The sequence below is a fragment of the Choloepus didactylus genome, chromosome 4 (genome assembly GCF_015220235.1).
Source record: "Choloepus didactylus isolate mChoDid1 chromosome 4, mChoDid1.pri, whole genome shotgun sequence".
Lineage (NCBI taxonomy): Eukaryota > Metazoa > Chordata > Mammalia > Pilosa > Megalonychidae > Choloepus > Choloepus didactylus.
Window position 1 is genome coordinate 153,389,125 of NC_051310.1, and position 25,417 is coordinate 153,414,541.

Sequence of the window (25,417 nt, forward strand, 5' to 3'; positions counted from 1 at the left end):
TAGTGAAATATAATAATTAATTTCCTACCCTTCAAAATCAACTACATAGTATCAGATGGGTATGATCTGTTTTAAAGAAGTTCTCACAAACAACTCTAAAGGCTTTGGTAAAATACAAACTCTCACATTTTCAGAGGGGTATGAATAATCAAAGCAAGACAACCAGGATGGTGAGCAGCCTGAAAATCATGTCATTTTGTTGAATGACCTAAACCAAGAATGCTCAGTTTAAATAGAGAAGATTCAAGGAGGACATGAGCATTTTCCTTAAATATTTTTATAGGCTGCTGTGTACACTTATTCTGAGCATCAGTATCATATAGTGGAAAGAACATAGCACAGCCACTTACTGTATTTGTGAGTCTGCACTGTCTACTTAGCCTCATTTATCACCTCTGTAATTGTTGGAGGATTAAGGATAATGCATATTCAAAATCCTAACAGAATATCTGCACATGATAGCCACTTGGTAAGTATTAACTTTTCTTCCCTGAGACAGAAGTAAGAGCATGACAATAAATCAAGATGGGAAACTGACTCAGATGTCAAGAGAGAACAAGGAAGTTTATTACAACTTCTACAAGGAAAATTGTTCTGAAGGTGACACACTGCCTTCCTGCGTGATGAGCTCCTTGTCGCTGATATTCCAGCAGAAGCTATCTAACCACTAAGTAAGCTGGTGGCACAGAGGGATCTCACTGCTGGTGGAAGGACAGGTTAGACAACTTTAAAATCTCTTCCAGCTCCAAGATTCAGTGAGCTCAGATCACAAAGAAAATGTAATTTTCAAAGTCCTATTCAAATCATGATTTCTCTAAGGCCGGTGAATGTGAGCAATACACTGTTGGAGGAAATGAGAGACCAGATGACAGTTTCTTTATCTCCTCCAGTGAACAGGAAAAACAGGTGAATAAGGGACAAAATTCAACTATTCCCTTAAGTATGTCCCTTTGACATAGTACACTGTCCTATGGGCTACAAGAACAAGTAGAGAACTCAGGGATGTAGTGGGAAAAGGGGGCAAAACATCTAATTGGTAAAAAAAAAAAAATTAAAAATAATAGAAGTAATGCTAAAGGCACTGACAAATAGAATTATAACATCAAAAACGCAAAGAATCAGTTGCCTGAAACCCCCTTATATGTCTTCTCAGTGTCTATAATATTATTACCTGGTAACTTTTCTTTTCTATTCCTCTCTTTTCTTCTCCTTTCTTTTATTTTCAAGAATATTCATTGTTGATCATTTATCTTGATTTTGTATGAATGGATGAGGGGTGATTTGCATGAAGTTATGATAGCCACAGAGGAGCTGAATATCACATATTGCAAAAGTCAGCTAAAAGTAGAATCTCTGCTCTGCTCTCCTCAATTCAGATAAGTTAATTGAGAGAAATCACCTCTTGTTTTTATTAGAGAAGTTGTAGGTTTAGAGAACAATCATGTACAAAATACAGGATTCCCATATACCACCCTATTAATAACACCTTGCATTGTTGTGGTATATTTGTTACAACTGATGAAAGCACATTTTTATAATCATACTTCTAACCATAGTATATGATTTAACTTAAGGTTCATTGTTTGTGTTGTGCAATTCAATGCTGGTTTTTTTGTTTGTTTGTTTGCTTGTTTTTTTCATTTTTATTCTAGGAATCACTTTTTTAAACTATTGCCATAAAAAAATATCTGCAGCCAATCTCATTTTAGATGGCTGGTGACTACATTTAAGGATGGATTAAGAACAGCTCTTGAAGCTGAACTAAGTTGGGTAATGTTTGCATACTTTTTAACTATTCTTATTACAAAAATAAGATAGCCATGTAAAAAATGAAAAACAAAGAGGGAAACCCATAATTCTTCATATGCGGGGTGATTTGAGGGAAATTGGAAGACCCCACCTCTTTCCGCTCAGGTAATGTGGTGATATCTACAGTAGTGATTCATTCATTAGTTCAGTGCAGTTTTTCCCTGAGAGGTGTGACATGGTAGAAACATTTTCACTAAGGGTCCTGTAACAAAGTGAGAAAACAGTAAACTAGGAGCCAAAAGAGCCTGGACTCCTGTCATGGCTCTCTCACTTACTGGTTTTTGGGGGCCTCAGACATTTAAACTCTTTGAGCCTTCATCTCCTCATTTATGAAACAGAGATAATAATCCTTGCTATGGTTCCCATATAGAGCAATTGAGAAAGTCAAAAAATGTAATATGTATCAGACAGAGGAGTTAACTTGTCCTAAAAATGATGCTTTTAAGCTGCCCTGCCAAAAGGAAGCTGCCCTCCTGCAAGGCTCCATGGAAATGAAATCAGCTATTGCCCAGTGCTTAAGACAATCACCTCCTGTGTCACTTTGGCTGATGTGGAGAATCCTGCTATTAGCCTGCCCTAAGCTGAAACTGCAAAGCTTAGACCTCAGACCCCCAATCACACCAGAAGAGCTGATGCCTAACTCCCCCCAGCCACAAACACTGAACCTGGATATAGGACTGGAGTCAAGTTTTCATCATCATTTTGAGATTATATCCTGGCCCCACAGACATCAGGGAAGAGTAAGTGCTTCCTAAATCATGCAACTAAGAAACCTCACACCAGCCCAAAGTTTGGGATACCCCACTTGGAACCTGAAGTCCTGTTTGCCAGATTGCTGTGCACTACTGTGATTACAACAAGCATAGGAGGCCTCTGACTGAGCTGGGTCCATGGGTCTCCCCAGTAAATGCTGCTCCAAAAGATCTGGTGTGCAGGCCATGGGGTCATGTGCCCTTGTGTATGTGATAGCAAGGAAACATGTTCAGAAACTGCTCAAGTCTTCCTGGATGTTGGAGGTTAAGATTATGCAGGAGTTTATTGGATTTTTTTCCAGAGAAGTGATGTTGTTATGAAATGGGAAGAAAGATTTTGAGCTCTGAGCTTCTGAGTTGAGAAAGGAGAAAAAAAGATAAGTGAGAAGGAATGACAGACTTCTACATTAAGCTTTAATCAAAGTCAAGGCCTAAAATTGAGATAAGATTCTCTCTCTTCCTTGTATTCGAAAGAATAGTAATGATTTCTCCTGAGTTGTATAAACCACAAAAGCAAAGAACACCAGAGAGAAAAAAAAAACAGCATCAGAAACCTGATTTCCACAAGGCCACATGTTTTGAAATCGTGTTTGTTGATGCTGCTCTATCCTGACTTCCACAGGGACTCCCACAGGGGAGAAGGGTGAGAATGGGACAGTGTCAGAAGAGATCACCCAGGAAGCTTTGCAGACTCAATACTGGGAGGCCTTAATGCAAACTACATTGAAGCCATCAGGCAAATGATCCTATCATTTAAGTCTGTAATATAATCCATGCCAGGGAAGAAGTCTGTAAGGAGAAAATGGGAGCTCTGGTGACTTTGCTGGGCTAAAACAAGCTTACAAAGAAGCTTTTCAAAAGTTCCAACTTTGGTGTGGTCTTAAGGGACTGGGGAGCCCTCTCCAAACTACTATCCCCCTATTCAAATATTTATAGACACATACATTCACATGCACACATGTATACACATGTATCTGGCCTATCATGTGGCTAAAATTCCTCTGGCAAAAAAAAAAAAAATTATTTTGCATTTGAAATCAGTTTAATTTCTAAGATTAGCAAGGGAGTATGATATATAGCATAATAATTCCTGAACAATTTAAAATAGCTTATATTCTATAGCATTTCACAAATTATAGACTGCTTTTGCCTATATGATTTTATGTAATTGTCATGTCAGCCTTGCAATGTATGAATTATGATTCACATTTTACAGAGAAAGTAATTCACTCTCTGAGGTTGAGTTCTTTCCTGAGGAAATCCTGCTCAGGAAGTGGCAGAGCCCAGATCTATAAAGCCTCCAAAGTCTGAGCTCTGCCTCACCCATGGTTCCCAAACCCAGGCCAAAACCTGGTTTGAAATCCACATCTTTCAAAGGCTTTCCCATATGATTCTAACATCAAGGTCTATAGCCCACACACTACACATCCTACCTTTAAAAATAGAGAATAGATACTGATAATGGTCTAGAAATGATTGCATAATGTAGCTAAGTTTTAACTTACTTAAAGTCGCTGTTACCCTGTGGTTATTTTCATATCTAGCTTCTTAAGCCCCATTTCCCCTTCCATGTGACACTTAGGTGTTATGTAGTAAATTATGTTTTGTTCAGTAAATCTGCCATTGTTAATTTATTTATGTTTGAATTATCTTTGTAAAAGTTTACACCTCACTCTAGCTTTTGCCAATCACCTGACTATATTGTCTAAATCAGTGTTCTCCAAAGTGGGGTGCACCAGAAAACCCACTAAGGGATGCAGAAAGGAAATATTCAAATTATTATTATTATTTTAATTCAAGAGAACATTTTTTCAAAAAGCTTTACCAAGATTTGCAGTCCTGATTGACAGTTGTTTATAATAGTCATATATAAAGGAATATACTCAACAACTTTATTGCTGGGTATCCAATCAAATTATGGAAACCACTGATCTAGATTCCCTCCCCATGCTTAGGGAAGTATGCCCCCTCTCCTGGGGAAGAATTGAGAGGCAATTCTTAGTATGTAATTTCTGCTGCAATCTTCACAGGACAGGAGGACATGAGCTCAGAGGCCAGAAATATTTCTCACACTGTGAGTGAGTTTATCCTCTTGGGTTTCCCTTGCCGCTGGGAAATACAAATCTTCCTTTTTTCCATATTCTTTTTGACTTACACCCTGACCCTCCTGGGAAACACGGCCATCATGTGTGCAGTGCGCTGGGATCGTCAGCTCCACACCCCCATGTACATTCTGCTGGCCAACTTCTCCTTCCTGGAGATCTGCTATGTCAATTCTGATGTGCCAAACATGCTGGCCAACTTTCTCTCCAAGACCAAAACCATCACCTTCACTCGATGCATCTTGCAGCTGTACTTCTTCTTCTCACTAGGCACGACCGAATGCTTATTTCTCTCCATCATGGCCTATGACCGATTCCTGGCAATCTGTCGCCCCCTGCAATACCCCACTGTCATGACTACTAAGTTCTGCAGCAGCCTCATCATCTTATGCTGGGTGTATGGTTTCCTCTGGTTTCTGTTCCCAGTGACACTTGTTACCCGGCTGTATTTTGTGGCCCTAATGTGATTGATGACTTTTTGTGTGACCTGGGTCCCCTGCTAGCCCTGGCTTCAGCCTGTGTCCCAATCCCAGGGACTGTTCTCATATGTGGCACCATGAGCTCCCTCCTCATCTTTGCCACCGTTTTCTACATCATTGGTTCATATACTCTGGTTTTGAGGGCTGTGATGCTATTGCCATCAGCTGCTGGCCGGAAGAAGGCCTTCTCCACCTGCTCCTCACACTTGGCTGTGGTGTTTCTATTCTACGGCTCTGTCATGCTGACATATGTGAGTCCTGGATCAGGACAAGCAGAGGGCATGCAGAAGTTCACTACTGTGTTCAGCTCTGTTTTGACCCCTTTTTTCAGCCCCATGATCTACAGCCTCTGGAATAAAGAGATGAAGGATGCCTTGAACAAAGTTCTAGGAAGTTCCTAAAAATGGTCTGTGATGTTAGTGAATTGCAGATAAGTTCAGACTGTGAGCCACCTGTCCTTGAAGACTTAAGAAACCAGCAAGTGGATGTGAAGGAGGCAGACTCGGAAAAAAAAAAAAGACTTTAAATCCCATTGACCGCTCCTCACATATTGTGTGGTTTCACCTACCTGTAATCAATAAAAAAATATTTGGGCGATTTCACAATCTTAATAAATGGTCTGCCCAATGCCTGTCTTCATAATTCCTTGACTTCCTTTACTCTGGTTACCTTTATCTCCTCTACATTTGCGTAAACTTAACTTGTTTTCCGCTAACACTTGGTATATGCTCCCTCAATCCTGCCCCTTAAAAATCCCTCATTCTTGCCAATGAAAGACTCTGACGTATTGCAACGTGGATAATACCAATTCCTCCTCCTCCTTTATCCTGTCCTGTGTGTCATATTCCATGTCCTCCTTTTCAGTGCTAATGGTTCCACATAAACTCCTCATCCTTTCTGTGTGTTCTAGGAAGGGAGAAGAGGGTGGAACAGAGCAAGTTAAAAGAAGATAAATTGAGATTCAGCCATTTTATTGAATAAATGACCCTGGGATTGCTGCAAGCTTTTGGTTTATTTCCAGAGTTCTGGTAAGGTTTATTTGAACACTTTTGCCAGTGTTTGTGTTGCTTTTACAGAGGAGCAGATTTTTGGAAATCTGTATGTTGCCATTCTGGCAGCCCCACCCAAAACTTTTTACCGGTAGAAAACAATGACATGAGTTCTAAAGTACTTGAGTGTTATAGTAGAATTGTGGGCACAATGTTATAGCATAAAAGTCATAGCTAATTTGTCATGGAAAGATGATATATAGAAAGTAATACAAAGGAAGTGGCAGTTCAGTTAGAACGATAAAGAAAAATAGAACATCTGCAGACATCCACACAAGGAGAGCAGCCCATAAAATTACCCACAGTAATATTGGCTGAAAATAAATTTAGAGCAGTTGGAATTAACAGGCAGAAAAGAAAGGCTGAGCAACTAAAAATGAGTAAGAATACAAGTGGCCACATGTATCCAAGATCTTCTAGTAAAAGCGATCATTTATTTTAGTCTTCTAGGACCCTGAAGAGTAAGTTGAGATAAGCGGCCAGACTGTTCTAACTCTCCTTCTTTATCTTCGGTCCCAGCCACTTTTACTCTGTAAAGAGTATCAGGAACCAGTGAAGGAAGTAAGTATTTATAAAAGAACAAATGCTGGGAGTTAGACAGAGTAGGCCCCCCACAAGCCCTCTGAAGGGCCAGAAGATAACCTAGGCCTTATATCCAGTACCATTTCAAGTACGATTATGAGGTATGGCAAATTATTATTTAGTACCTGGTAAATTTCCTTTTCATGGAACTTCTCCAGGTGGCTATATCACTGGTGTCATCCAACTCTCCTTACTTTTTTCCCAAGCTATTACTGTATGTCTGCGTTTTGAAAGTTTACCTAATCCTAAACAGCACCTGAAGAATTACTGAAATACAGATGCTGAGTGTCATCCCAAACTTCCTAAAACAGAATCTCAGAATACAGCATGGGAATTTTTATTCATTCCAAGAACTTTTGCCTTTTAATTCACAAAATCTTGAACAATTATTTCACCTCTTGAGCATCAGGTTTTTCATCTGTAAAACGGAGTTAACAACAATGTCATAGTATTGCTGTGTGGATGGAATGAGATAATACATGTAAAGCACATAGTAAATACTCAATGAATTGAAGGTGTTTCACTATTATTAATCTTAACCCAAAGAAATTATAACAGTGGAATTTTGGATAACACAACTATTAGGGAATAAGGCCGATATTTTGGAGAAAAAATGTTTTTACCAAAAAGGAAGGAAGTATAGAAGGGGCACCTCCCAAATCTGGGTTTGCTGCCTGGCGTGGCCAGTGGAAGTCACACCGAAAAAGGCTGAGGAGGAAAAGAGGGTTTATTTCCACCAGCGGGGGTATCAGGGGAAGATTTTTCAAATCAGTCTCTCCGAAGTGATTTTTCAATTGGCTTTCATACCCATCAGAGACAAAGAGAGATAATCATTTTAGTTAACAAGTAACAGAGGTTTGGAACTTTCCTACTTCCTTCAGGAATTAGGTGCCTCCATGTGTGTCTAGGGAGATAGACGAAAAGGCTTTATTCATTGCTTGGCGGTCTGGAGACCATAGAAGAAAGTTTATTCAAATCTGGATGCAGAATTTATATTTACATATTGCTGCACACTTCGTATTTATATTTTGTTGCTTTGTAAGACCAAGTGTTCTCACTCCCTGCCTACTTCCCATTTTAAAGTTCCATTTAAAAGCTGTTTTAAAGATTACATTTTAAGGCTACTTTACAATTTCCTGCTTGCTTACAGTTTTAAGATTATATTTGAAAAATCACTGTTACAGAAGGAAAGAAGGAGAGAGGGGTCAGGGGTGTGAGGGAGGGAGGAAAAGAAAAGATAGTGGCCTTACCAAGCCATTGAGTGAATCAAGAGGAGAGAGAATGAAAACTCTGGTGTCATAGCTCTAAAACTGACAAATAAGAAAGTCCAAAATTTGAAGATAGACTCAAAACATGAATACAATTGAATGTGAGAGATTAGGAAGAATAAGAAAAATCTACTCATCCAGCTAAACTGGTGTTGCTGTAGTGTTTACAACATCATAAAAGTAAGCTTTTAATAGAACCAAAATTACAATCTGCTCTAAGAATAGCATGAAATGATGTGATCATCGTGGGACAACCTGGGTCCCAAGAGCCAATTAGTGGGCTCCTAAGGAAAGGAAACATTTGGGATACAACTGGCAATCTTCCCTTATAATGTCCCAATTTTAGAACCCACAGGGGGCTATATCCCTTCAGATGAATAAGACATAAGTTTCAGAACAAGACAGATACGTCTTTGTCATGTAGCAAATACACTAATTTCTCTCCAGACCAATACCGTGTACCCAGCAATGTAAGCCCCTCTCTGGCTGGTGGCTGCCGAGGATGCCACCCCCTCCATCCTGCCTGCCTTTGCTGCAGTGGAAACAGAAGATTACAAATTAGACCTGTCAGTTCTATGAGGATATGGGTTCAAAAGAGACGTAAGGAGAGGACATCAATCAGGCATGCCTTTTAGCTCTGCATTCTATTGTCTGGCTGTAAAAACAACAGCCCCTCAAGTCACATGAATGAATTTAAAAGGAAATCCAGCTTTGCAATGAAGAAAGCCAGGGAAACTTAAGTGAGAGAGATGAGGATGCAGAAAAGATTCCAGTATTACTTAAAGGCTATCTTTATTAAGCAGAAGTTTATACCTAGTCACAACCGGCACTTCACCGAAACAGAGACATTGGCAATCTGACATCTGGAAAGGACTGGGTAAGGGGCTTTGAGGAGCAGGGCTGAAAAACTTCACCTCTCTCCATTTTCAGCCCTGTTTGCTCTGGCGCAGATCAGATGATCCAGTGCTGAGAGAAGGGACAGCTTCGAAATGTCTGAGTTTGCCAGATTGGTGAGTTCATTCCCACTTGGCTTGCAAAACCATTGGAATTGTCACGTGCGTTTGTCCCAAATATTTCTTCTTGCTTTCTTTACTCTTTTTTCATGGTTTCTTTGATTGCTGGAGTACCCTGAATTCCTGCTACAGAGAAAACAACCAGAGCTTTGTTGCCCCAGAGACAATCTACTCATAGACTTAAGAGGAGTCTTACAGTGAGGTGTGAGGTAAAAATTTCTGAATCTCTGCCATACCATTGTGTCTCTAGCTGCAGCTATTAAGATCATCCATAAAGTAATGGCATTATGCAATCTGCAAAGCAACACATTTTATAATGAATAATATTAATAAATAATCTTACCTAGCATATTTCAAACATAAAAGTTTCTAAGGCTATATTCTGGACTTATATGTTCCTGAATAAATAATGTCACCTAATCATGTCACTCTGGGTCATTAAGGTACAAGTAATGACTACCCCTCACTAACTGAGGCATCCAGAAAATAGAGACCAAACTACTGAGTACAGAATCTTAGGAGATTTTGTTGGCCTTGCCCTGCCCCTCTCACAATGTATGACAATGCCCCAGAGAAGAATATTTTCATGAAAATTTTATATATTCCAAAATTACAATAACTTCCTACTTCTCCCTCTACCTCCCCAATCAACTTCAGCCTTCCACACCTATAAAGGTGTGGGAGGAACACAGGCAATAGGGAAGTAGGAGGGGGCTCCTAATAGGGAGAGAGACTTTGTGACTCTCATCCTGTCTTTGGTCCCCAGAGGTCACTGGTGGGAATTGCTGACATTTGTGATCCTCTGCATTCATCCATAAACCAGAAGAGTGGGAGCCTTTCTGGAAATCCTGATATCATAGGCAAAAATTTCAACAATCCTAAAAGAATATACCAGGTCCATTACTCATTATTTCTACCTACCGGGAGAGTTATAATTTAGTCCAAGGTTTAAAAGAGGTATTTTAATCTGACTGGTAAAAAATGGGAACATTGGGTACATGTTTAGGCGTAAAAACTTTCCTAAACTAACAAGAGCTGATGAACATGGAAGAAAGGAGGGCACATTTGACATTTTTTGCCTGGGTTACAAGGCCCCCTTAAGGTTAACAATATTACTAAAACATGTTTGATAATGGATGGTGGTGATGGTAGCACAATATCTGAACATAATTAACAGCATGGTATTTATATACCCGAATGTGATTGAAAGGGAAATGTTAGGTTGTGTAAATGGTACTAGAATAAAAGATTTTCTAAAAATCCATGGAACTGCAAAACAGAGTGACCCCTATGCTAAACCATGGACCATAGTTATTGGTACAAAAAAAAAGATTGACAACATTGTAATCCAACATTTTTCCAGAATAAAAATGAAATGTGTGAAGATTTCATTGTAGTATTCGTTATCTTTCTGTCTCCCTCTTCTACATCTCTGATTCATAGCATTTGTGTCTGATTCCAAAGATACAACTACATGAAATTAGGTTTTTTTCATATTTTTCTACAGACACCAGTCGATGACTTTCATACTTCCTTACACACATGTCTGAGTACTGTCATTAACCTTCTCCAACCTGCTTATTGCATAATATCTTTTATTGTGAGAAAATTCCAAAGAGGAATGAGGGAGACTCCAAGGATTCAGAGCGTATAATTATATCAAGTACTCTCAAAGTATGACAGTCTTCAGCAGTGCAGTTCGATTATAACTTATTTATTAGAATAACAGAATCTCAGAAGTGAATGAGCATTTAGGACTCTACAAAGGAAGTGCCCATGAGGATTGGAGAATAAGATCATCTCTGTCATTGTCACATTCTCTTTTCCTCATGTAGGAAGACATGAACGTGTCCAGAGTCAACACAGTGACTGAATTCATACTCCTGAGCTTCCCCTGTTCCCGTGAGGTTCAGATCCTCCTCTTCATGCTGTTCTCTGTGATGTACATCCTGACACTGATGGGGAATGGAGCCATCACCTGTGCAGTGAAGCTGGATCACAGGCTCCACACCCCCATGTACATTCTGCTGGCCAACTTCTCATTCCTGGAGATTTGTTACATCAACACCACTGTACCCATTATGTTAGAGAACTTCCTGTCTGAGACAAAAACCATCTCTTTCACTGCCTGCTTCCTCCAGTTCTACTTCTTCTTCTCCACGGGCATCAGTGAGAACTTCTTAATGTCCCTCATGGCATTTGATCGGTACCTGGCCATCTGCCAGCCTCTCCACTATCCTACCGTCATGACCAATCATCTTTGCATGAACTTGGTGGCCCTCTGCTGGGTAATAGGCTTCCTCTGCTATCCACTTCCTATCTATTTTATAACACAACTCCCCTTTTGTGGTCCCAATACCATTGACCATTTTGTCTGTGACCCAGGTCCCCTTCTGGCTTTGTCTTGCATTCCTGCCCCTGGAATTGAGCTTTCCTGCTCTATATTGAGCTCCCTTATTATCTTCATCACCTTCTCCTTAATCCTTGGATCCTACACACTAGTCCTCAGAGCAGTGTTACGGGTTCCCTCAGCAGCTGGCAGACGTAAGGCCTTCTCCACCTGTGGGTCCCACCTGGGTGTAGTGTCTTTGTTCTATGGACCAGTCATGGTGATGTACGTCAGTCCAAGCTCTGGAAACCCAGCTGGGGCACAGAAGATTGTAACCCTGTTCTACTCATCAGTGACTCCATTTGTAAACCCTCTGATCTACAGTCTCCGGAACAAGGACATGAAAGCTGCCCTAAGAAAAATACAGATGTGCACAAAAATTAGTTAAGGTGAATGAGAGCTCATAAGTGGACCAAGATCAGGATATTTCTCTTTTTTCCCATATATACTCCTAGTTTTTTTTTACAAAAATGTTCATTTTCACCTATATATTCACACTCAAATTCATCAGTTTCTGCCTAATCATATAATGAATAAGAGTATTTCAAGTAAACCAGACCTTGCCTTCAAATTAGGACTTGATCGATAAACTTGAATTAAATAACCAAATATCTGGATTTTAGACCCTGACCTCTCTATGAACTTCCTGCCCTTTGTTCTGTGATCACTTTCCTGGTCCCTGACCTCATGCTCTTTTTGACCTCTAATAAATGTACATCCAATTCTTACACTTGCTCTTTCTGGCCTGATGATATCTGCTCCACTCCTAGCAGAAAAGTAGAGAATTCAAACCATTTGAGCTCAGATAAAAGAAAATTAGTATCAATCAGTAAATCATAACTGAGCCAAAATTTTTATTTAATTGACACCCATGCTTCCATCAATGATCTAAAGCACTTGTTCCCAAACCTGTCTTGTTTGATAATTACTTGGGGAAACTTTTTAAAAGAATATATTACTGGGCCTTTCTCCAATTCTCTTAAATCAGAATCTTTGAAGTAGACTCTAAATCTTTACTTTAATGCTACCCAGGTGATTCTGGTGCATCTAGATCAGCACTAGGCTACAGGCCAGTTTTTCAGAGTCTCTTTTTTTTTAATAAATATATGATATAAGCAGAGAAAATTTGCATATTATTTTCTACTCTAAGCTTGGAAAAGGGAAATAATACTAAGTGACTCAAACACTAATGACAGCAGCAGAAGTTTCTTTTCCTGACTTGACTTTAAAGTCCTCCATTTATCAAAAACTTCCTTCTTTCCTATTCCTATCAGAGCAATATAGTTAAGATACCTAGAAATAAGGTTACATTTAAAAATAAGATTACTTTGCAATGGCATTACACTTTTGAGCTAGTTTCAAATGAAGGAAGGTTGAGTTGAACACACAGCCCAGAAGAGGCAAAAGAGAGAAAAAAAGCCATAGCGATTCTAAGATACTGAAACCCTAGAGAGATGTAGAGGAATTTGATGACAGCTCCAGATTGTTTGACCTGACTATTTGGTCAAAAATAAATTGGTTATTGTTACCTGGTATAGTTGTATTTAATTCATTCATTCAATAAACATTTATTGACCTCTGTGATGCGTACTGAGATTACATCAGTGTACAAGACAAAGTCCTTACCTCCATTCTTCATTGAATTCTAGTGAAGAAGGCAGATAATAAGAAGGTAAACACATAAGTTTATAATTCCAGGAATCATAAATTGAATAAAAAGAATAAAGGAGAGTATGAATATAGGAAAAATTGGGATAGGATAGGGGATAATTTAGACAGGATGGCAAGACGCCTTTCTGTGGAGGTGATATTTCAAAGTGAGGGAACAAACTGTGTGCAGATCTAGGGGAATTAAGTCCCAAGCAAATGCAGGTATAATATTGGGGTTTTCAAAGTATATGAAAAGATAAATTTTGTTATTTAGAGGGAAAAGGGTCTGGAGACATAGACAGGATCAGATCATCTGTAAGCTTCTAAGCTACTTCAGGGAATTAGTTTTTTATCTGAACACCTGGGGAAGCCTGCTCAATACTATGTACTAAGGGGAAGACTCAATAAAAATCCCACCACTCTCATAAGTACATCTTAACTTGGAACTACTTACTTACATGTTTATTTATATATGTCTATTTATTTTTCTATAACCCACCTTGGGTTGGGTATATAAAGGAGTTGATATACCCAACAAAAACTGCAAAATCAGAGAGAGGAAGAGAAATATGGATTGAAAAAGGAAAACAAAATAGAAAGAAGATTTGTAGACCATAAGATCTTATACAGTTATTAAAGTCAGAACTAAAATTTGTTCTAAACTCCCTTTAAAGCAAAGTGAGGAGTAGGGAAACTTTATCTTTTATACGATTTTCATTACCTGTAAGAAGAAAACAAATGGGTTCCTTATAGGAAGCTAAATTCTAACTGGCTCCTAGTTCAAAAATAATTTAATTTATGTGGATTCATATTAGAGAGACTAAAGGTAAAATGAACAGGCAACCCAAAAAATATCTGTAATAAAAATATGCCTATTTTAGTTGGCTCAATAGAACTGCTTCTTGTTGGATTCCTCAATAAAAGTCAAGGTCATTACTTAGAAGTGCAGCTCAAGAGAAGCGATTCTTTCCAGGTCTAAGAATTATGATCCAAATATCAGCTGCCTGACCATCTGGCTTACCCCAAGAGTATGACCTAAACTATCCTAAGAATAAATTTACAGCTAATTGCATACTCCTCCATATCAAAGATTAAAATCCCCTGAATTAGTATACCAAAGTTCTCTTCTGTCATGTAGGAGTAGTATTCACTAGAATGGAAGGAACCATTGATATTCTAACATTTGTCTCAAGAAATTTATTGGATTCCTACTCCACTGGAAGTAATTCACCTGTAGAAGGCTCCCATACCCACTTTCAAGAAAAAAAAGGTGAAGAGTAAAAGGAAAGAGTGACCCAGAACTCAAAAATATGGGAAGTGTTGGGAAAATGTGGGAAGTATCAGGAAAAGTTATTCCTGACATGGTTGAAAGGAGGAGGACAGTAGTACATAAGTCCAGTAAACTCTTATTAGTAAACAAATCTTCAGGTATATACGATAATTATTTTACGATAAGATGCCTGTATTCTGAAGAAATGTTTTTTGTTGTTTTGTTCTTTTTTTCCTTAGAAAAATTCCTCTTAAATGTGTACAATGATATGCTGGCAGAAATAAGGGAAAGGGGGAGTTTTATTTCTATAACTTGATCCTAATAGGGTAGAAGATGGAATTTGCAAAACACTAGAGCTCAGATTTTGAGGTGAGCAGCAGTTAGAGTCAAGTCCCTTCAGGATCCTGGTAACAGTCCTCACAACAGTCTAATAAAGGAAGGGAAAAAAGAGAGATGAACAACTAGTAAATGGATTGTCAACAAACAAATTGACCAATTTCATACCACTTGTGGTTTCCTCTCACCCAATTCGATGGGAACAGGTCAGCCTCAAGAGCAGAGAGGACCCCCTACAGGTTTATGGGAATCTCATGGGCATAGTGAGAACGCGCCTTGGCAGCCTGAACCATCATTAGATCACAGACCACAGGTTGCTAACACCTGCTTTATGGATGATGTTATAGACTCATTCAGACTTCATTGGCATGCCTAATTTATGCTGCCATGAAAATACCAGATGAGGAGCTATTATTTTATCAGGACTTTTTAGGATTTAGTTATTGCTGGGGTTTCTGTGCCACTTCCTTAAATGATACATGAGTATAGGAAATTCTCAACCAACCAGTGAAATGTAAATTTGGGGAACAACTTTTCTCAGAACTGGATTGCTTCAAATTTGACATTAGTTTTCCCATTTAAACTCTGTTAGATAACGTAGCTAAGTGCCTAAGTCAGCACATAAATACCTAGGTAATATATAATGTACCTGCACATATTAAAATGAATATCCATTCCTGATAAAAGGTCTTAGTAAACTGGAAATAGACATGAACTTCATCAGTCTGTAAAGGGTGTCTACAAAATCCTACAAAAACACCATACCGAATAAAGTAAGACTGAATGCTTTCATATTAAAATCAGAAATGAGACAAGAGTGTCTGTTCTTGCAGCTTCTATTCAACATCAGACTGAAAGTTCCAGAAAAATGCAATCAGGCAAAGGAAAGAAATAAATGGCATCCAGATTGAATAAAAAAAGAAAAACTGTTTTTAAATGACCATGTCATCTATGACACAATCATCTATATAGAAAAGCCAAAGGAATTTTAAAAATGGGCTGTTAGAACTAATGAATGAGTAAGATACAAGCTCCATATATAAAAATCAATGGTATTTCTATATAATAGCAATAATCAGGAATTTAAATTTTAAAAATTAATGCCATTTACAATAGCATCAAAAAAATAAGTAATACTTGGGGATAAATCTGACAAAAGATGTGAAAGTCTTATACAATAAAAACTATAAAACATAGCTGAGAGAAATTAAAGAAGACCAAAATAGAGGTAAATAAATGTAAAATATAACTGGTTTATGGGTTGAAAAACTCAATATTGTTTAGATTTCAAGTCTTCCCAAGCTGATCTACAGATTCAACACAATCCAAATCAAAATCCCAAGCAGGTGTTTTTGTTGAAATTAGCAAGCTAATTTTAAAATGCATATGGAAATGCAAAGGACTTAGAATAAATAAAACAAAATTGGAGGACTAACACTATCTTATTTCAAGACTTGTTTAAAATCTGCAATAATCAAAACAGTGTGGCACTGGGATATAGTCAGACAAATAGTATAGAGAGTCCAGAAATAGACCCATACCTGTATGGAAAAAGGGTTTCAACAAAAGTGCAATGACAACTCAGTGGAGTAAAGATAGACTTCTTAATAAACGGTGCTAGAATAATTAGATATCCATATACAAAAAAAAAAAAAAAAACTGAACTGCAATACAACACCTCACAAAATACACAAAAATTAACTCAAATAGGACCTAAATGTAAAACCTAAAACTATAAAACTTATAGAAGAAGACATAGAAGAAAATTCTTCAGGTCCTGGTTTAGGAAAAGATTTCTTATATGCCACACAAAAAGCATGTTCCAGAACAGAACAAATTTAAAAATCGGACTCCACCAAAATTAAAAAGCATCCATTCTTTGAAAGACACTAAGAAAATGAAAAGACAAGCCACAGACTGGGAGAAATTATTCACAAAGCACATATCTAATGAAGGACTTGCATCCAGAATATATAAAAACCACTCAAAAGTCAATATTAAGAAAACAAACAACCCAATAAAAAATAGGCAAAAGATTTGAATGGACATTTCATCAGAAGACAAGTAAGCAAATGAAACCACACTTAACATCATTAGTCATCAAGAAAATACAAATTAATACCTCAATGAAACACTACCAGACATACCAGAGTGACTAAAATTTAAAAACTGACCATACCAAGTGTTGGTGAGTATATAAAGGAATCAGAACTCTCATCTACTACTATCGGGAGTGTAAAATTCTCCAAGCACTTTGGAAAATGGTTTGGCAGTTTTCTAAAAATTTAAATATCTGCCTACCATATGATATAGCCATTCAACACCAGTATTACCCAAGAGAAAAAATGCATATGCCATACATAGACTTGTACACAAATGCTCCTAGCAGATTTATTTATAATAGCTAAAAACTGGAACAACCATAATGTCCACAAACAGTTGAATGGAAAACAAAGTTTTGTATATCCATACGATGGAATATTATTCAACAATAAAAAGGAATGAACTATTGATACATGAAGTAACATGGACAAATCTCAAAATAATCATGCTCAGTTAACGAAAGACGGGGTCAGAAAGGGGTAGGAGGCAGCAATTACAAAGGAGAACAAGCATATTTTTGGGGCTGATGATTATGTTCACTATCTTATGATGATGGTTTCACAGATGTATCCATATGACAAAATGTATCAAATTACACATTTTAAATGTATACTGCTTACTATATGTCAATTATACTTCCATAAAACTGTTTAAAAAATAAAACATATTCTCAGATCAATCCCAGAGATGACAATATGTTATAAAAAGGACAGAAAAGATAAAAAGAGCAGTACAAATACTCCTCAACACTAACTTACCTACCCACCAAACCTCCTTTTCCAGGTCACTTTCTCCACAGGGCTTTACATTCCTGCTTAATTCATACTGAGTGCTCTTTTATATTTTTAAGAGTTAAATTACTCCTTCAATGTACATTTTTGGAGCTCCCACTGTGTACCTGAGTGGTTTGGTGTTACCAAGACTTGGAGACATCTGCAAGAGACTTTGGGAAGTGGGACAGGAAAGTCAATGAGGCTGCACTATAGAGTGCCTTACTCACCAGGCTTTGACTTTTGAACTTTATGCAATAGACAGAAGTATGAATGGTGCCCAAACAGGGAAGTGAGCTTAACTAATCAGTGTTTTAGACAAAACCTTCTGCCACAGTAGGGAGGATGAAGAGACAGGAGATAAGTTATGTTAGAAGATCTGCCCCTCCTAGGAGCCCACCAGGGAGGCAAGAGGGAGCCTGGCAGTGGATAGTCCGGGCGTGGGAGGGTGTCCCTGCCCTGGCATGGTCCTTTTGAGGAAGAGGTCTTATGATTGGTCCCAGTCCAACACTCTGTATCTCAGTGGGGAAAAGGTGGTGGGATGACTGGCCTTGGATGGTGACTATCAGGGAGGATGAGGATATAATTGAGTGGAAGAATCTGATGCTCAGTTACTTCACATTTACCTATGGGAGTCCCTTTTAGCAGGTCAAAGTTCCTTTTTCCAAGTTTTTCTTCTCTAATTAAGGAAGAATCTGGAGTGCCCAGTCCCAGCTTCTGCTTAACAAGATCTCTTCTATCAGGTTCACCATGGCTGATAAACTAATGGTCCATTCTTCCTGGATATAGATTTTATTAGAGTGTATACTGATGCAGCCAGCACAGAAGAATTTGCCTAGACCTTAGCCCAAAGTTTTTTAAATAGAGATCACATGGTAGTTTTGTGTTACTAAATTAAGGGTAGTAACATCCAGAATGACTCAGACAAAATATCTTATTTCTTTCACAGCAAAAATAAAGGGCCTGCCTCTCTGTTGAGGATGAGTAACCATGGAGCCCACCTCCCAGGAGCAGAGCAGCTGCAGAACGACCCTGCTCTGACTGACCTTAGCCAGGAACATCCTGGAAAGTGTCCCCTAAATGTGTCTGTCTTCCTGGTGACATCCAAATGAAGTTTCATTGAAAGACTTCCTGCTTCACAGAAACCTTATTCTGTGTCAGGTTTCTTTATGCCCTGTAGCCAAAGGCCACAGGAACACTTGTAAATGAAAAACTTGGGCTTATTACTCTTTATAGCAGGGGAGAACACATACTGTGGGGGATCCATGGAATATCTCAATGAGACAGTGTTAGAAAGAATCTATTATAGGATTTGGGCTTTGGTTGGGTGATTTGGAGGAGGGTCTAAGGAAGGAGAGTTTCAATCAAGATTTGATATTGTCAGAAAGCAGGGGCAGTTCTATGACTGGGTACCTCAACAAATTTTATCTATAGAGGACACTCTAGAAGGAGAATAAAGTAAAAAACGGTTGAAAAAATAGTAGCAGCTGCTCATTTTAGCAAAGAGAGGGGGTGTTTGGTATGTTATGGGTGACACTATGGCCTTGTTTTTGTTTGTGCTTAGACAAAATTCTGAAGTGGACTTGTTTTGTCTCGTTTTAATGTGGTTTCAGAAACTCTTTGACTGAGGTTGTATTCTGTGTAATTGCTTTTGTCCAAGAAGAGAAGAACATGACCTATCATGTTAGATAGAGTCAGACCAGCTTGTAATAACACTGAGGTCTAGCTATGAATATCAGATCACAGACTTCTGTGGCTGCTTTTCTTCCCTTCAGGTTTAGACACTCGGTGGGAAGTGGGGTAGGATAGACAGTGTTAGAGATTGAATTATTGGCTTATTAATTAGTCACACAATCAACTGACATGTGAATATTTCATGCCATCTATGAGAGGTATGAAGGCAGGAAAAGATATCATTTCAACATGCATAGGAAAAAAAAAAAACAGAAAAGACGGCAGGTCCCAAGGGAAGTGAATAACAAGCACAGAGCAGTCTCCTGACACTGTTCTCCTTTTAGAAACAATAAGCAGTTCTTCAGGATCAGGAAAAATAGTGCGGAGTTTCTGGCAGCCTCTGCTTATAACCCGCCCATCCTCCAGCAAACACAATCGAGGATCTTCATCACAGCCCTTTCCACCTCTCCTCTACCTCTTCTCTCCTCTCTCATTACTGCCAAGAAGACTGTCACTTCTCTTTAAGCAAATAAAAAGGTAATTTTCTGAGAAGCTGAAGTTTGGGATTCCCTTTCCTGATCCAGGTAATAAGGTGGTATAATGTTTAGAAGAGGAAAAAAAATCATAGTATAGTTGCAGGATCTACTAGCCTCTACCCACAGCTCTCTTTGAATTTGCTATGGCCTTCCACAAAGAAACAAAATTTCTTAAGCTCTTACTGGTCATACCTTGGTCAAGGAACTTCCACAGATGTTATTTCATATAGCAGCAATCTTTTTAATAGCCCTTTGAAGAAGACAAAATTATGCCCATTTTACAGCTAAGAAAACGAAGATAATATCAACTAAGGAAAGCTCTTGACTCTAAATCCAGCACTTTTTCTATTTTCCACAAATGCCTACCACTCTTCCCAATCTGGAAAATTATCCTTACTTTTAAGTATTTTACTGAATTAGATTACATAATGGGACAGACATAGCAGCCACCTCATTGAAACTATACAGATCAGCTAAAGCAGGGAGCGAGTTATTCTGAGATATTTCTGCATTGGCTTGTGAGAAATGAATCAACAAATGAAAGTACCAAAGCTTCTACTGCATCAGGGCTTCTAGAGACCAGCTTTGAGGAAAATATCAGGAAAATGTCTTCTTCTTACACAGTATATGGCACTGGACCAGGCTCACTCAGACATAATCCATCCCAAACTTTCTGGGGTTGACTAATTTACAAGTAAACAAACAAACAAACAGAAAGGCAATTGTTAATTAACTCAATCCAAGCAGTGTGGGTATAGAAACACAGCTGGGACATGGTTGTACCCGTGTTCACAGAGCCCTCTGCAGCCCACACAGGGTGTATCTACTAGTCCCTTTTTTGAAGGGGAGTAACAATACAGTCTGGTTAAATTTGTTAAGTTGATGATAGCCCACCCAGATTTATTTTCACACCTTTCCAGTTTCCTAGAGCAGCTTTGTAAGACTTTATACTTTCAGAATTGTTTTGAGAAGAAATAGTTTTACTCAACAGTCTAACATGCTCTGCTTTACAGTTTTTAAAGAGTAGTCTGCTGCTACCTGCAAAATGGATTGTAGAGAGACAAAAGTGGAAGCATGGAGTTTTCTTAGGAAGGTACTGTAGAAGTACAGGGAAAGAAAGAATGATCTTCTGAATATGAAGGATGACAGTCAAAGAGAAGTGCATAGATTTGAGTTATACTTTGGAAGCAAACATATCTTGCTGATGAATTGGATGAGAGGGATAAATAAAGGAAGAGATAGAACATTAAAATATGCCAAACCAGAAAATAGGAAGTTCTTCGACATTAACTACAGCATTCAAGATGCTGGAAATATTTTGAAATGATAAACAAAGTGATTAACTTAAAAAAAAATCTTTTGGAAACACCCTTCAAAACCCTTTGATTTAAAACAGTCAAACTACAATTAGAAAAGATTCTTGTAACTTGATGAGAATCAAGTGTTTGTTTGGTTTTGCTTTGTTTTGTTCTGTTGCTGAATTGTTACTAAACTTGTCAGCCTAAAACTATTTTTTTTAACTTTCTGCGATTTAAAGCCCTAAGTCACCTTCACATGTTAAATAGCAAATTTTCCTTTGAGTCATTCCTTCCATTCATTAGTAGTTAATGTACTTTCAGGCCTCCAGTATTGTCAACAGCCACATTAAAAAAAAGAAGAAGAAGAAGAAGAGTGCTTGGGGAAATGTTTGCTTCAGCAAAGGCCACATTCTGAATATTTTCATCCTGAATGAGAATTCTATAAAGTGATGAAAGACTACATTATTTTCTATGTCCAGTTTCAGTTCACCCTTAAAAGGGATGAATATTTCGTATCAAACTTCATCTCAGTTCCTAGTCAAAGTACTTTAAAAGGAGGGAAATAGAAGACAATCAGTCAATTAGAAAAGGGAAATTTATGGTACAAGAACAAGAACCTGTTCCTCCCACAGCTGAGGCACTGCAAGTCATGAGGTAATGCAAGTTAAGACAAAGACAAGCAGAATCTTGGAAAATATTATTGGCAGCATGAGTCCCCCCATCATGGAAATCAGATAAAATTCAGAACTACATCTATCTCACAGAAAGAAGCTTTTACACACATTTTATAAGTTCCAAAATATTAATAACATTGCTAGTCCCCTTTCATTAATTTCCTTTCTCTCCCAACAAAACATAATCAATTACCTCTCCCCTGACATCTTCTGCCATTTGTCCTGAGACGTCTTTCTGTTTTTTATTCTAATGGACTATTCAGTCTCCCTCATAATTATATTAAATATTCAGTCTCCTTAATAATTATATTCATACTCAAAAATAATTTGATTGATTGGTTGATTGATTGATTGAAGCAATATTCTATATAGCATAAATAGAGGAAAATAGATATATTAACCAAGTCCAAGGTCTGAGTCCAGGATTATTTAACAGAGTTTTTGACTCTGGAAAATGGAAATCCATTATACAGATGTACAACCATCCAATCTCATTTCTGCCTTGAAGTGCTCCAATCTGTGTTGGGAGAGGGAGCAAAAATGTAGTTTTCTCTTCAAGTTTCTTGCTAAATCTACTTGAAAATATCAATAATATCAGGTTCCACAGTTTACATAACTGAAAAGCAGCATTGGACTTGGCAGACTCGTATTCTGAGCCAAACAATCAAAGACCCGTTTGTTCAAGGCCAGATTAATGTTAATCCTAACCCTCAACTATATCTACCCGGGCTGGGTAACTGTTATGAGAGAAATGAGATACAGCTATTTTCTATAATTAATTTGAACATTTTACTTATGAAGTAGGTATAATTGCATTACCAAATTGCATAAATCAACTAGTTAGTCAACAACCTCAAACAACAGTCTCAAGATTTCCTTGAGTCAGCTTTGCCCACAAGTAGTTGTGTTGGTGTGGTCTCTTTCTGGAAAGTGAGACAGTGCATTTATTCACTCATTTTATAAATATTTATTGAAAGCTTTCTAAGTGCAAAGCTTTATTCCACTCTAGTTAAAGTAGCACCTCTGTTAAAGTAACTACTCAGACAAACTTATTTTGAACCTGTGACAAATCTGTTTGAAACTTGCTGCTCAGGGAGAGGTACTGAGGGACTCACTTCAGAGACTTCTCTCCTGGTAGAAGCATTAGAAAAAGCAAGAGGTACAGTAAAGGAAACCCTGGTTTAAGTCATAAAGCTGGTCACGACTCAAATCTCACCTAGATGGACAGCGAACTTCCCATAAGTGCTTTAAATTACATCATGCATTAAAGGGCTCTCCTAAATCAGATTTAGGAAGAATTTTCTTTCTCACTTCCAAAAGACTCTCTCCTGAGAGCAGAAAAGTTCTCACTTAACTGCCTACTGTGATCAAAAGCATTCCAAAAAGACAACTGACCCAGTGTGATATTATCAGAACAAAGAAAAAGAGAGAAGCTATTGAAATGCAGTCTATATATTATTCACCAGGCTCTGGAAAATAGAGACCTTAACCTGTCATTAAAAACGATGTTGAAAACCAGAGTTCTCATATAACTTCCAGTAGAAGTGAAAAATAGTGCAATAAATTATGGAAAACTGTTTGGCAGAATCAACTAAAGATGAAGGAACACATAACCTATGACCCAGCCTATAGAAACACACACACATGTGGACCAGGAGAAATGCACCCTATACTCATAGTAGCATTACTCCTTATAGCCCCAAACTGGAAATAACCAAAATATTCATCTTTAGTAGAATGGTTAAAAAAAGTAGTGGTTTATTCCTACAATGCAATACTATTGAGCCGTTAAAAAAAAAAAACAAAGACAAACTACAGATTCATGCAACAACATTTCATGCAACAACATGAATTTCACAAACTTAATGTTGAACAAGGAAACCATCCACAAAATACTACATATCACATTTATATAAAGTATACATACTTAGGCCATTAAATTATAAAGGAAAGCAAGGAAGTTACCACCATAAAGAAAAGGAGAGTATTACAACTAGAAGCACAGGTAGACAAAAGATAGAGATGAAGTTGGAGCATGAAAGGAGCTTCTAGAGGGCAACTGATATTCTGTTTCTTGACCTCTGTGGTAGTTACAGTGTTGTTTTCTCTATAATGATCTATTAATCTGTACATTTATTACAGATAAACAACTAACCCAGAACAGTATTTCAGGATGAGATAAAAATTATAATTTTTGAAATGTAAGTGTTTACTGCATTTCTTAGAATGACTTAAATATATTATCTAGATTCCCATCTCGTCTTACACTATCTTTCAGCATTTGATAGTCTTTTTACAGCTCACCGATACATGAAAATCTTTAACAACCCCAATGAGTCCAGCACCCTCACTGGTTTCATCCTCCTGGGCTTCCCTTGCCCCAGGGAGGGACAGGTCCTGCTCTTTGTGCTCTTCTCTACTGTCTACCTCCTGACCCTCATGGGGAATGGTTCCATCATCTGTGCTGTGCGCTGGGATCAGAGACTCCACAGTCCCATGTACATCCTGCTTGCCAACTTCTCCTTCCTGGAGATCTGGTATGTCACCTCCACTGTCCCCAATATGTCGGCCAACTTCCTTTCTGACACCAAGGTCATCTCCTTCTCTGGGTGCTTTCTCCAATTCTACTTTTTCTTCTCCCTGGGTTCTACAGAATGCTTTTTCTTGGCAGTGATGGCATTTGATCGGTATCTTGCCATCTGCCGGCCTCTCCACTATACTGCCATTATGACTGGACATTTCTGCACCAATCTTGTGGTCAGCTGCTGGGTACTTGGATTCCTCTGGTTCCTGATTCCAATCATCATCATCTCCCAGATGTCCTTCTGTGGATCCAGGATCATTGACCACTTCCTCTGTGACCCAGGTCCTCTGTTAGCACTCACCTGTACAAGAGCTCCTAAAATTGAGTTGACCAGTTCCACCTTAAGTTCTCTACTTTTATTTATTCCATTTCTCTTCATCATGGGGTCATATGCTTTGGTCCTTAGAGCTGTGTTGCGGGTCCCTTCAGCTGCTGGACGAAAGAAGGCCTTCTCCACCTGTGGTTCCCATCTGGCTGTAGTTTCACTTTTCTATGGCTCAGTGATGGTCATGTATGTGAGCCCAACAACAGAGCATGAAGATGGAATGCAGAAGATTGTGACTTTGTTTTATTCTGTGGTGACCCCACTCCTTAACCCCTTGATATATAGTCTGAGGAACAAAGATATGAAACACACAGTGAAGAAATTACTGAGAACAGAAAAATGAGAGTCAAAAAGATTCAAGAGAACAGAATTTGTTCTTAACTTCTTTTGGTTAGAAAGAAAACTAACATCACTCAGAAAAGTGTTCATATTTTTAAACTTTATACACCATAGTGTTTTTCATATTTTCTAGAATTTACAGGCCTATGAATGTTCAAGAAAATGTACTCCAAATCCCTAATTTTACAATTGATAGAACTGTAGATTGAAAATTTTGCTTGACTTACACAAGGTCATAACTTAGGGCAAAGCAAATTTCTCTTTTACCCTTTCCACAAGAACAAATTGTCCTTACTCTTCTAATTGAGCTTATAGTTCTATGCTCCAGAACATCTCCCAATTACCATAGAGAGAAGATTAATATCTTTGATATGCATAAATTTTTTAGATCAATAAGCAAAATACCAATTGAATT

At 38.1% G+C, this 25,417-nt stretch overlaps 3 protein-coding genes across 3 annotated transcripts; all 3 read left to right on the forward strand.

The window, feature by feature from the left end:
- The first annotated feature begins 4,602 nt into the window (after positions 1–4,602).
- Positions 4,603–5,543, forward strand: LOC119532218 (olfactory receptor 11H6-like). The gene is given in 2 exon segments (XM_037834417.1): positions 4,603–5,107; positions 5,110–5,543. Coding segments are annotated over 2 exon segments (939 nt in total).
- A 5,352-nt stretch (positions 5,544–10,895) lies between these two features.
- LOC119532219 (olfactory receptor 11H6-like) lies at positions 10,896–11,831 on the forward strand. Its single transcript, XM_037834418.1, has one exon. The coding sequence runs from the start codon at positions 10,896–10,898 to the stop codon at positions 11,829–11,831; it is 936 nt and encodes a 311-aa protein (XP_037690346.1).
- A 12,221-nt stretch (positions 11,832–24,052) lies between these two features.
- On the forward strand, positions 24,053–25,006 carry LOC119532223 (olfactory receptor 11G2-like). Its single transcript, XM_037834424.1, has one exon. It carries the CDS (start codon positions 24,065–24,067, stop codon positions 25,004–25,006), a length of 942 nt encoding a protein of 313 aa, XP_037690352.1. The 5' UTR covers positions 24,053–24,064.
- Positions 25,007–25,417: the final 411 nt, after the last annotated feature.

Coding starts and splice junctions, on each gene's coding strand:
- LOC119532223 (XM_037834424.1), top strand. CDS start 24,065: ATGAAAATCTTTAACAACCCCAATGAGTCCAGCACCCTCACTGGTTTC.
- LOC119532219 (XM_037834418.1), top strand. CDS start 10,896: ATGAACGTGTCCAGAGTCAACACAGTGACTGAATTCATACTCCTGAGC.